This window comes from Tubulanus polymorphus, chromosome 5, assembly GCF_964204645.1.
Source record: "Tubulanus polymorphus chromosome 5, tnTubPoly1.2, whole genome shotgun sequence".
Taxonomy (NCBI): Eukaryota; Metazoa; Nemertea; class Palaeonemertea; order Tubulaniformes; family Tubulanidae; genus Tubulanus; species Tubulanus polymorphus.
This window is the reverse complement of record NC_134029.1, coordinates 9760050-9773695: the sequence shown is the minus strand read 5'-3', so window position 1 is coordinate 9773695 and position 13646 is coordinate 9760050. Positions and strand designations below refer to the sequence as shown.

The window sequence follows — 13646 nt, the reverse complement described above, 5'->3', positions numbered from 1 at the left end:
CGATGTATCTTTGACGCAGTATCAAATTCTACGCGGTCACAGCAATTGAGACGAAGATAAAAGTTTTACATGACATGGTAATCAGACATCAGGCAGCGCTGATAGGAACTTAGCTTTGATGCGAATGGATGAACTCATGCCGAGAAGATGGTTTATCTTCGGCCATTCGGTCACATAACGCAGCAATTACGGGCAATTTTCAGAGGCAAAATCGCTAGAACAGCTTTTCACCCGGTGCGCCACGTAAAAACTCGAAACATACAAGGAAATCTGTTTCACAGAATCGTAATTCGTCGCATTACTTCGATCAACTATATCATTTTCCGCATTCATAAGATACAATCAAAATCACTGTTGTTGTTTTTTAGTCACGAAAATTATCAAACAAATCATCGGATAGATATAAGATTCGCTTTCTCACTCAATTATGGTCTTTCACTGAAAATGATTTATATGTGGGGAAAGTCGCTGCGAATAATATTAAGCCCGAAAACATTTTCCTTGACCTAGCGGTTCAACGTTTCGACTAAATTCTAATTGTCATCTTCAGGAATCTACCGTTTCTGTGTGAACCCTTGATTAGACATTCCGCATGCAACACTTGCTACCCACAAACATTTATCACCTATTGACCGTAATAACCAGCAACCTCTCGAATTCTACTGGACGGAACTATTAAGATCTTATCAATGTAATTATGGATTACATTTCTTAATTCTTGAGGAACGTGAAATCGAAAAGCTCTATGCGCGCATCCCTGAATTAGTTTTCAGTCCGGTTACTTTACGGTTATTTTTCGCCGCAGCCAAAGATGTGCTGCCTGATCATGGACATACACATGACTCGATTCACCCGTCGCTTACTTAGTCATTTGTCTCCATCCTGTTGTAGCGTTGACCGTCGTAGTAGTCGTTACGCGACGTTACCTACCGCGGAATGAATCATGAGACCGCAGTTAAGTAAAAGTCGTGACATCGCCGCTGCTCGCGGTAATGTGAACAAATGAAGCATAATACCGGGCTATCATTAGTAAATGACATTGTGACGTAGGATCAAAGGGTAATCAGGTTGTGGAAAGTCAGTTACATTCAGTGCCACAACGGTACGGTGGTGGCCAATGCATTATGGGAATTAATGAACTCGGATTAAGATGGTGGTAGATCTAGAAGTGAATAAAGAAAGGATTATCGTATGTGATGAAACATATTGCAATATTCCCATGATATTTGTCCATCATTATATGGCGTCTGTCCCTACATAGAAATACCGACAACGTGTTCGTATTTCATTTCTCGAAGAATATAGATATTGCTTTTGGCAACATATTTGATAATCCTGTCTTTTCAATAAAGGCGCCATACGCCGTTATCGTTTGTCGCGATGCGGCGATCGTGCTTCACCCAATGTATATACTGTAAAGCCCAAAATATCAGTACGTATGTTACTACGATATCTTATATCCTTAATCCTATTGATCATCTACTACGCCAAGAGGAAGTATCTATCGTCTATTATTGGAGTAAAGGGATGATTCATGTCCGGACTTTCCAAATTGTTTCGAATGATGAAAAGGATAACTCCTAATACGTATGTACACATATTGAACGAAAACGGGATGCTGAAAATGATCTAAATTTGGAATGAATATTGAAGCTCTAGAAAGGGATCATATAATTGAGTTTTGTATTTTGCCTATATCTCAATTCATTGCCACTGTAGGCCTATACTTTCAGATCGTCGATTGAGACTTTCAAATAAATTGAGATTGCTGTGACGGACCCGTTGATTCTCATCGAATCGATAATTCTTTTCAAACACGTTCATGATATACCATTTAGGCTACCGAGTGGAGGGGGTTATCTAAGATAACACGATGATTTCTACTGGCTTGTGGAAAAATATGGTTTTTGTGTTGCTTTGTGTTGTTTTTTAAGTTTTTGTGTTGTATAGTACAGCGTTGCACGGCTGTAGGGATTTACTTTCCGTAGTCGTACAATAATGCCAATTTCTCTGTTTTCGTTTGAAGCAATGGTTCGGTCCTCCAGAGAGCATGATCGCTAAAATTTAAATTACGTAATGTCCTGGTGGAAGCTAAGCGTTTAATCATTATTTATGTTGCATCACGGATGACTCGTTTTGTCGGTTGCATTGGGTGGATGCTAATTGTCGCTTGGCCACCTAATTACCTCGGAGAGAAGATTCTCACCTTCGCTATTTGCAAAATTAATGGCTTTTAACGTCGTCTTAAATTCTGATAATTACTGGTGGCGCAGTGACATGCTTTGAATGTGTAGTTAGTTATCGCGTGGATCGAACGGAGTCGCGTGGACAAATACGGAAAAAAGACCTCCGCTTTACCACAGTCTAACATGCTTACACGATCGCGCATAAACGACCTTTTTCAAACAAAAAGAAATAAGCGAAAAGTCAATTTTTTGATCCATGGAAGTGTTCTAGATGAAGATTGTGTGAAGATTCTGACTGCAATTCTAAGTGACCATTGACATACGAATATCCATCTTTTCTATCTATTTCCACAATATATTTTATTTTGCATTCTTCGGTAACACAAAATTCATGCTACGAATGGCTTTCCCAGTCACTTTTCCAGTCAAATTTTGCCTCTTCTCTTGGATGGAAGATAATAACTTTTGGCTTATATTTTAGAATTCACCGGCCCCGAAATATATTTATATGGATTGTGTTTTATCTGTCGCTTATGAACCAGGGTGTTTGGTGATATCATGACCAAATGAATCCATTCATCCACTATTTAATATGCTAGTAACTCAATATAATGAGCTGGGCTTTATTAAGATTATTGACCCTCGGCGGCCATTAAAGTGATCGTGCGATCTCCTATCACTGGCAAAGCGCACGTAATACTCGGTCGTTAAGCGGTGATAAATATGCGTTATCGATCGGGCTGTATTGGAATTATTTTATAGATTTTATTAATTATTAATCGTTGTGGAGCACAATTACCTTTCACGATGCGGAAGCGTATTAAGTAGGCCTGTGTTACGCGGCGTGACGCCGGGACAACGTGCACTCGCCTAGTGTTTTGTAAGTCGTTCGTTTGTAGCGCAATTGACTTTTTCCGCGAAGCATCACAGGAAAACATTTATAGGCCTACAAAGTCGTATTTACTGTAATCCGACCAATGCTTTCATCTGAAGTCACCTAGTACACAAATCCAATTTTATAGCTAGGCCAAAACAAGACTGTAATGCGCTCAAGCCCGGCACATCCCAGTCATGGCTTCACCTCATGTTCTAATCGCCGCATACAGCAATGAGACAGATGATAATGCTCGTAAGCTATGGTACGGTGGTGATCACTCGCTTTGTTGCTCCTCGTTGTTGTGCTCACCTCATCAGCACATCATTTGAAATACACCAAGTCCTGTTGCATTGACTGATCTGCATACGATTCTAGTGCATTCGCCGCATACAGCAATGAGACAGATGATAATGCTCGTAAGCTATGGTACGGTGGTGATCACTCGCTTTGTTGCTCCTCGTTGTTGTGCTCACCTCATCAGCACATCATTTGAAATACACCAAGTCCTGTTGCATTGACTGATCTGCATACGATTCTAGTGCATAGATACGTTTATAACACTAAGATTCTCAGCGAACATTTGAACCCGGTCGAGGAACTGACCTTTTCGAAATTATTGCTACTGCTCCATGCGCTCAGTAGGCTTTGCGATATATAGCCCTATTTGAATACTAAAATGCGTAGTTCAGAAGCGATCTAGTTATCCAAAGGAATGTGTCTCGGTACGCTGGCTATAAGTTCTCCGTCACCACGGACATCATGCCAATATTTCAACCATAACCGAGTCTTCTAAATAAGGTTTGGCTCCCATCTTCGAACCGATTATTGTTCATCATTTTCAATATCCGGTGCGGTGTTGTCTACGTAAGAATGGCCATTGTGCGTTGCTCGGCCGCGGAAAATAATAAAGCGGCATATACGTCATGAAGTGATACCCTGCACTTTTCGTCCCGCAGAAATATCGCCACGCATCTCAAACCCGCTTTACGTAACTTCCGAAATGTTCTGGACGTAAAATCAATTTTCTGGCACACAAATATATCTTTATTCTCGAGGTACTTTTTAATCATGGCGCGTTTTATCGCGCCCAGTGTGAAGATAGACATAACAGTGAAAAAAGATTGACACATAATACAAACGTCGGTAGCCATGGGACCGCGCTGCGTATAGCCCGGGCTCTGAAAGTGATGTCAGCGAGAAGATAACTTCTCCGAGGAAATTAGACCACCATATTTGATTATAGCAGTCCGCCCGTTGTATTTACGGTTTAGCTTGTGTTATCTTGTGATGACATGCGTGTTTGGAATCAGCGCTTATGGGATTATTTTACATATTAATATTGTCACTGTCGCGATCTGGTTTATTGGACAGCACGTACCACCCGATGGATGTGTGTCAGAATGGTACACGTATTGAGCAATACAGACACGCCGCATATTAATTAGAAGACAGCACTCAAAATCATTCCATATTGAGGGTGATCTGTGTATTGCTCGTCACACGTAGATCTGTATATCAACTACAGAGATGTATCGCCAATAAGAACGGCATCGATTGCTGCCAATCACGCTATTAATTGTAGATGAAATCACAGAAGAAAAAACTTTTATACTTTTACCATAGTTGGTAAATGCGGACTGTGGTTAAGTTTCACGATCGACCCCTACCCGATATAAAAAGCTCAAAACCGACGATAAAGGGGACGGACGAATTAACAGAGCCATGGACCCTATTTCGTTAGTAAATACTGGTTCCGATCAATGCATTTCGACAACCCGATAATTTGTAAAGAACCACCGGTTAAAATTACTTCTAGAAAGCTGCAAACGTTTCATTTCAGAATCGAAGAAAAAAGATGTTCTAAAGGAAGGTGTAAAGACCGAGTCCTTATTCAGATTGTGAACTTGCGTGCAACCGATCTGTCTGTAGTAGTCGATGTGGAAATTGTGGAATGTGGACGATGTGAATACTTTTGGCAGCGGAATTCACGGACTTGAATCCATCGTTAGAATCACGACGTCAGACTTGTGGGTGACGTATGGTCAAGCTCCACTGACTCGATTTTTACGTTAATCAACTTTCCTTGTTACAACCACCCGGGGCTGCATTTTCGTTGAAACAACTGATAAACAACGCGTAGGTTCAAACGCGGTACTCATTGAATAAAGACGGAAAAAACAACGTTTCCCCGCGCAAATCATAAACAGATTTCACCCACGATACTTCTACAAATCGAATAGCTGTTGTAAGGGATTTCGTTTTTCCTCTACTATGCTAAAAAATGATGCTATTCTTATAACCAGATTTTATCAAGGCCACTGAAAAATGTCATGATGATGATTTCTGTTCTATTCGAAAGATTTGCTTTTGGTCTTTAAATATGTATAGTGAAACCATTTATAAAGTATTTGTTATCAAATAATTAAGGCACTGCTGTATATAGAAGAATCATAAATTCGGAAATTATACGTTAGTCTTTCATCCTTTGGAATGTATTAATGATTTATAACCAAAAAATTAGATTTTTGACGAGATGTATCTCAACGGAAAATGGGGAAAACATTATGCTAATTGCTAATTCGAGTTTCTGACGAGTTATATTTCACCAAAGATAACGGTAATTTTTCTTTTTATATTCATAAACGGATGTATATATATACATATATATTTGTCTCTCTTGTCCCCGGCGCTTCCTTGTGAATTCATAATCTTATGTCCCGAATCACTTAGCATTGCTAAGTCTTTAACGAGCAAAAAATTGTTGAAGAACCGAAACGTGCGCAATACTTTACTCGAAGTTAGGACCTAAACGCTTTTTTCTGTAAATTTTCGCAAAGTAGACTCGTAGACTAATTGAATGAGTGGGTAATTGCAATGGCAGATTCGTTGAATAGATGAGTTGATAGATATGACTGAATATGATACTTCATCCCGCTACGAAACTCGACATTTTTTCCATACCCTTTTCATGTTTGATTTCATTCGAGTGGAGCTGTCGATCATCTTGAAATATAGATGAACTGAAATTCCAACTTGATGAGCATACAAGCGGATTATAGGATATTGAATTGTCCGTACTGACATTTGACAAACACTTGCACCAAATAACAGTTTCTCAGCCGTTTCCAATACACTTTTGAGATCATCAGAAAATCAGTAAATTTTATACCGTTTTTCTTTTAATGCAAATTAACATTAAAAACATACAGGCGTAACATTCATTTCGGATTTGTATCTATTCATCAAATTGATTTCTCATTCGGGTTTCATTGGAATCCGTTGAATCGTTAATAAATGGCGTATTCAAATAGTAAAATGACAATCATTTTCCAAAGTCAAGTATGTCGTGTCATTAGAAATTAGAAACCGAATCACGAAGTTTCGCCACACTGGGAACTTATCTTGTGAACCACTTCATTGGCCTCGGGAAAATTTTGTGTCTTTTTTCAAAGCAAAAATCGTTATCGATCCGAGGCGATAAAATCGTGAATCGCTTATAGACGACCCGAGACGAGGTCTGTTAGTGTCAGCGCACATTCGAGTAGAAATGTCGGTAGAAATCCGCGCGACATTCGTTCGGCGGTCTTTAAATAAGTCGTCTGCGATTGATTTCCGTTGCCAGACAATAGAAAGCATACAGACGACATTTTCAAACGCGTAGGATAGCAAGCATCTCAATGTGCTTCAACTAACAATGATTCTGAAAGAAATACAAGGTTACTTTGTTTAATTCCGATGAGTTTATGTTATTCAATAAGTACCGTGAAAACGTCGCTAACAAACGTTATCTTACGTGAGTATCATACCCAGATAACGCAGTGGTTCAATGAAATTATCTAAGCTTCATCATCTATGGTATTATTCCGTATTACCGTAAAAAGTTTTCAATGTATATAAGCAAAATACTTATCTAAAAACTGAATTCATTGTTAATGCATTTTATTTGATTTGTATTCAGGGCTTCTCTCGATCTCGGCGTCACGACCGTGACGACATTATGATTTAACGATGACGGTGATGACGAGCAGTTAGTGAATACAACGACTTTTAAACGAGTCATCACTAGACATAATTATGCCATCATGTTTCTTGTACAAAACGTTTTCCGATATAACTACTGGGCTGTAGATTCGCCTATGTCACGATCGTCTGAGACATCTGATAACTACAGAGTTGAAAGATCATGTATATTCCGGCAGAGGCGATTACCGCTAATGCCCCGAAATTTACGTCGTATTTCAAGTCGCACGTAACGCTAAAAACGTCGCACATTATTGAATGTACTTAACAAAGAACATGGAACAAAATATCAACGACGTACGCTTCATTTGGATACTTAAGAAATAACGTTACCGAAATTGAAATATTAAAAATACAGTAGCAATACATTTCGGTCGAATTATGAAGGCTCGACAAATAATATATGGCCCACACTGGTCAAAACAACAGGGCTTATCCTCCTCCCATCCTTAATCACATATCTATCTATAACAATATTGATAAAAACTGTCAACTGTAGAACGGCCATCTTGGATAACCTAAATCAAAAACAATAGGGTACATTCTACTCCAAATTTATAAAAATATCAGACAAAAATTGTAGACGGTGGAGCGGGAATAAGGTCAACCATGTCTACTTCACGCACAAATATGGTACTGACGTCCATCAGGAATGAGCTGCATATATAGAAAAAACAGAAGGGCACATTTAATTTTCACCCCTAACCCATATCAAGTTAAAAGAAGATCAGTCGAAAACTGTAAACTGCTGAGCGAAAACAAAATCCATGCCTACACACAAATAATGCTTTGGCGGCCATCTTCGATAATGTACATAAGCCAAAAAAGAATGGAGCAGATTCTCATCCCATCCTGAATCCACATATCTTGGATAGGGTCTGAAACACGGCCGCGGCCACACGTCTTAAACACGGCTTAAATGGTCAAATGAAAGGAAAAAGAATATAAAAAAAGGAAAGAGATTTTCTACTAACTATCAAAAGTTCAAATTTAGACTATTTCAACATTAAACGGTTAAGCCTCAAACGACTCTGTCATTGGCCATAATAATCTAATTGGCCGCTTGCTTTGCGAGCTATACTTGAATAAATTTTGATGAAAATAATATGCAATTTATAAATCATGATGTTTTTACACAAATTACGTTGCCATAATGGATCAGAGGGGAAGATAAAAAAAGCATAGCTTGTAGGATATACCACCCCAAAAAAGAAATGTTAGGCTAAAAAAATTGATACCTTGTTTCTCCGCTCTGCTGAGCTTAAATGTTGACCCGGCCGGCAGCCCATCTACCCTATACATTACTTTTTTTTAAATCGTGATCAATTTTACCATAACAGACCCGGCCGCTATAGAAATGAACTGTTTATAGATTTTATCATATTTTACAAAAATGACCTTGCCGCTGCGGAGAAACAAGGTATCATTTTTGTTTAGCCTTACATAGAAGAAAAAGGTTCATTCACACTTGGTTCTAAACTGGAGACCGTAAAGCGGGAACTAGCTATTCCTGGGCGCCTGGGCGGACAGACGGTCGAAAGCGATGACGATATTTATGTTTAACTTCAAAACGTATTTATGTTTAACTTCAAAAGTTATGACAAACGACTGGAGGATATCGAAAGAAAATACAGGTTAGTTCAAACATGGACTCTGAAACGCGTGTCCGTGGTTCAAGTACTTAACTTATATCAAAACCTCTCAAGGAATTTGTTAACCCTTACGAAAACATAAACAAACTCAAATTCACGGTGATATCTCACACAATATCGTGGGTTGAAATGGAAAAGTCTCCTGAGAACCTTGAAATTAACCTTGATATCTAATGTTGAAATGAAATTTAAAAATTAGAAACTTAAAATTGGGCCTTTAAAAGTAAAGGCCTGTGACAGTTCATCTGCATTATCCGTCGTCGATTGATCGCAAAACAAAAATGTGGTCTAAATTGCATTTGAATTAATCTTATTCGAGTGTATTAGTAATTACACTGTATTGATCTAGCTGCGCCGAAGATGACTTGTTAATTTCGGCAGTGCAAGAAACCTTGCATGATAAAGTAATCTCTCCGTAACAAATTTTCAATAGATCATACATTAGCTGAATATGATCAATGACAACAAGTCTAAGTGCGTGTCACACCTTGTCTTACTTCCTGGGTGTTACCAAATATTGAGTTCTTGTTTTAAATTGCAACCGTTGTGAAAAAGAAAAATCTTAATCGTTTGAAACTATGTAACAGTCGTATTCTTATTTTCCACGAACCTAATCTGCACTGAGAGTGAAGATTGCGATGAGTGGCCTTCACTATTCTGTTTGTCACATCGCGCGATCTTAACTTGGCATGGCGCGAGGGGAGCGCGGGTACGGGCTGAAAATTTGTGATATTTCTCACACCGACCGGAGAGTAATGAAACGGACCATCACTCGTCAATGACTCGGTTTTCGCTGTAGTATTTCTAATCAAAACTTTTTAGAGAAAGAACTCGTTAATTCAACGACGGGTCATCCATTTGCAACTGTCTGGCGACGTGTTCAGAATAACCGCATGAAGCCGAATGAAGCCACACTCTAGGGTGCCACATTTGCAAAGTGCAGGGACAATTTCAGGAACAATATCTATATGGAATAATGGATAAAAACGTCGTTATCAATAATTCAAACAGTCAGACGCATCGTGAAATTGCTAAGATGATTTTCCGACCATTTTCAAGCAAATGGTCTAAAGGCTATTTAGACATTAAAGTATAGCTCACATAGCACTAGATGAACACTCCAAAACAAGAAGCACTGTTTACCCATGGTTTTACCCAAAGCCTGTGTCGATTGCTGTGTGCGCTGCATAAGAAACACTGCCACACAATGCCCGATCAGTGACGGATCAAATGAATTATCAAAATCGCAGCCGTTTTGATACATTTTTGTACGCTTGTAGATAGTTGAGAATATTTCCAGTCTTATAGTTGATTATAGTTGTTTCACCCACAATTTAAATTCAAAAAACAATTAATAAATCAAAAATTGATAACAATTTTGGTTTGTTTGTTCTGGCTTTACGTCGCTTGGATCTTAGTTTCCTTATTGGATTATTCATTTAACCTCAAGACGGGATGGCTTTTGACGTGTTGCCCGCACACTGTAAGCAGCCAGTAGGACTCGAACCCACTTGTCATTCGGTACTGTGGAAGTGGATCCAACAGCATCACGCCTTATCTCACTGAACTACAAAGACCGCAATTCTTTTTTGAATTTTCATTGTCGGTGAAACAACTATCTTTGTACGCGTTTATAAACTGCAATCGTCTAGAACAAAGGTCTTTTTCCTTTTGTCCAAACGTCCAAGAACTTCTTTAATCACCGTTCCGAAGTTAATTTACTTTTTATAAAAATTTGAAAATTCCGTCAAGTCACAAACAGGGATGAGGGGGTGTGGTGCTTAAGATAAACAACCATTAGATTCTCGCGTGAAAAAGCAGTCTCGTTCTGAGAAAAGCTTTTACAATAACCGATGAGTTTGCACGTGATGAATCTATGTATAGGCTGAATATTATATAAATATATATACATATATATGATTTGGGTTAATATTTGTCACTGTAGTCCATTAATTCATTAAGACGGAGCGTAATCGAACATACGCACTAGCGAGCATGGTGTCCCGAGTGACATCAATGAACCAGGTTGGCATATTGCAGATATGGACATATTGGTTTTATTAGCGCTACCAGACGGTTATTCGCTCACTCTCTCACTCTCTCTTCCTCTCTCTCCGGTCGAATCGTTGATAAAGAAACCCTCTGCAATAGTGTTACTGGGAAGTTTTCTTGAGATGATTTCAAAACCTATTTTTAGTTTACAGATGTCCCGCAATCCGCTACACATCACCTATTCACATCGTAAAAGGTCGGAGGTTTCTTTATCCTAAAGCAGGGAGAGGGCCACAAATGGGGAGCCCATCATAATCGAGTACGAATGGACATGTAATGAGAATAACAACTATCCAGGATTGGAACCCCGAACCTTGGGAAGACAAAGCAAATATCAATTGCTCTCGATTTATATATATATATATAAGTATCGCGAAGTTATTATAAAACACATTGAAATTAATATTAAGATTTTAAACTGTTGACAATATATAATAGTCTTACATTTATTTAAATACACGATCGAAACGCGTGTCGTAAATTCAAAATCAAATTAATTCATTGATCATATATCAAGAGTACGATTGTGAATAAAACAAAACAAAAAACAGAAAGGGTAAACAATATAAATAATAAAGAGAAGAGAGAAGAGGAACAATAGAATTTATCAATATCATATATATCAATTATATGATACATCATAATATATCATTTATTATACATCATATATAAATTTTGGCGGTATTTAAGAAAATTGATTCGTCGGCGTATGAGAGAAATTTATCCAAGAACTATGAAAATAATTCTAAACTTCGAATCCTGTCAGAAATAGTCATTGGCGTGTGCGTGTATATACTATATTACAGTAATCAACGTGACAGTACTAGTTTCTGTACCTCATCAATGTCAGTCATATAGACAATCCGGCAGGTAAACCGTGATTAATTCCATATATACGAGTCGATGTGATCGGAAATTTATGGATCCCCGACGTGTGCTAAACGGCCATGCCTTTAATCAGCTGCGGTGATTCTCTGGGGACTTTCACAATGTTGATGCAACTTCGCGCAGCGCGGCTGCTGTATGAGCCAATTTAGAAAAAAAAATGAATCTACCCGGCATTATAAGTCGTCGAGACCAATTAAAGTCAATCATCGATAATTTTAGTATTGGAAATACAAAATTATTTGTGCGATCAAGCATTAACACCTTTTAACTAGAAAAAAAACGATATCGGTGGTGACATTCTCTTATCGATCAATTATTTTCCAATAGCAGACAAAATGACCCGCTCGACTGCGGTATCACCAAATTATAGGATTTGCTCTCAATATATACGTAGCAGCTTAATTGAAGACTGAATGTGATGAATATAAATCCGATTTTTAAACACCAACTCCTCCCTCCCCTGTACGCAAGCATATACGTTCATTTGGAACCTCCCCTACGTACAAGAAAAAACGTATATTGTTACCTTCAAAATGAACATGTTAATAATTTTAAGTATCTGGATGGCGATGGTCGGAATCATCGGGTTTTTACCAAACTAGGAAATCCCTATATACATGTATGACGAATCTTTTATTGATATTAGATCAGTATAGCGCTGAATATCGTAACATAATTATTAATTTTCGGTGTATTAGCTTGAGCCTTTCGTCGCATCGCTGTATCGGTAGTTTGTGGTCTAGAGAAATTCCTCGCATAATAGACATATCAGCGTACAATTGTACACCCCCTCCCCTTACAGTCTTGTACGCATCAGACATAGCCCCCCCCCCCCCCCCACCCAATGTGCGTACGAAATAAATGGATGGTCCCTAGATAACGATCAATTACTGGTGAAATACTTTTGAAGACAAATATCTATTCAAATTCACTTTACATTTAGATGTCAAATATTAAAATTAGAAACCTATCTATGAGAATCGATATAGTTTATACACTCGACACTAATATATTGATATTCAAGCGTGATTTAGTTAACTAAATTTGGTCAATATAATAATGATGCAGTAAAACCCCGCTGAATATTACACAGCAGTAGGCCCTCAACGACTGCAGGCGAAAAAAACGATATTCAGAAAATTACTGAATTATTGAATTACTAGAATTCGAATGACGTCGGAAATTATCTTCATATACGCGAGTCAAACTTGATATGTGGTAAAAAATCACCAAAAAGAAGTCTCACGGAGGGCGAGAAAGCAAGCTTTGTTCTCCGCTAATGCAAAAGTATGAAAGTCTATATGTATGATTGATTGCAAAATAATTCCGCTATATTCTTCGAAAGGGTTCATCGAAGCTGAATCAATCCAAAACGATACATGCAAATATTTGTAAGTACCAATGTTGTGATGCTTAAGATTTAGTGCAATCTAGGATAATTATTTAGTTTTGAAGTTTAAAGATTGAAGTTTAAAACAGGAATACACATCATTAATAAAGAAAGTTTAATACAGCCATTATAGACCTCTCATGGATTATAGCAAGCAAATTTGTTTTGAGAATTCGGTGTCATTTTCAAACTACTTACGATCATTGAATTCGACTTAAATGGATAATTTTTTTTCAATCAAAGAAAAGTTGTACACTTACATTTTGAGAAAGTGTCCAGTAGAATTGTGAATATCAAAGTCGTCCAGTAATATATATACATCCTTATCGCAAAACAACAATGAGAAAGTTTCAGCAAGTAGCATTCTCGACTAACTGCAGTGCTATGACAAAACACCATTTGCTATATATAGTTCTATTCCCATGATAACGCGAGCACGTGCTGCACGACTACGCCTGTTACCGCTCCGATAGCTTGTACCGGTCGACGCCAACCTACCGCAAATACCGCGACATCGCGCAGTATCAGCGCAGCGAGTGACAGAGACACACGCCGGAGCGACGTTCGGGTTTTGCGCGCCG

At 38.3% G+C, this 13646-nt stretch overlaps 1 protein-coding gene across 2 annotated transcripts in view; it reads right to left on the bottom strand.

Moving 5' to 3' along the window:
• Positions 1–13420, bottom strand: part of LOC141905645 (putative carbonic anhydrase-like protein 2) — a 52225-nt gene extending 38805 nt beyond the window's left edge. For both annotated transcript variants that reach the window (XR_012619271.1, XM_074794604.1), the window contains exon 1: positions 13326–13420. Coding sequence is in view for 1 of the 2 variants with exons in the window: in XM_074794604.1 (XP_074650705.1) it covers positions 13326–13386 (61 nt within the window). In the remaining variant the exon portion in view is untranslated. The remainder of the gene's footprint in view (positions 1–13325) is intronic.
• Positions 13421–13646: the final 226 nt, after the last annotated feature.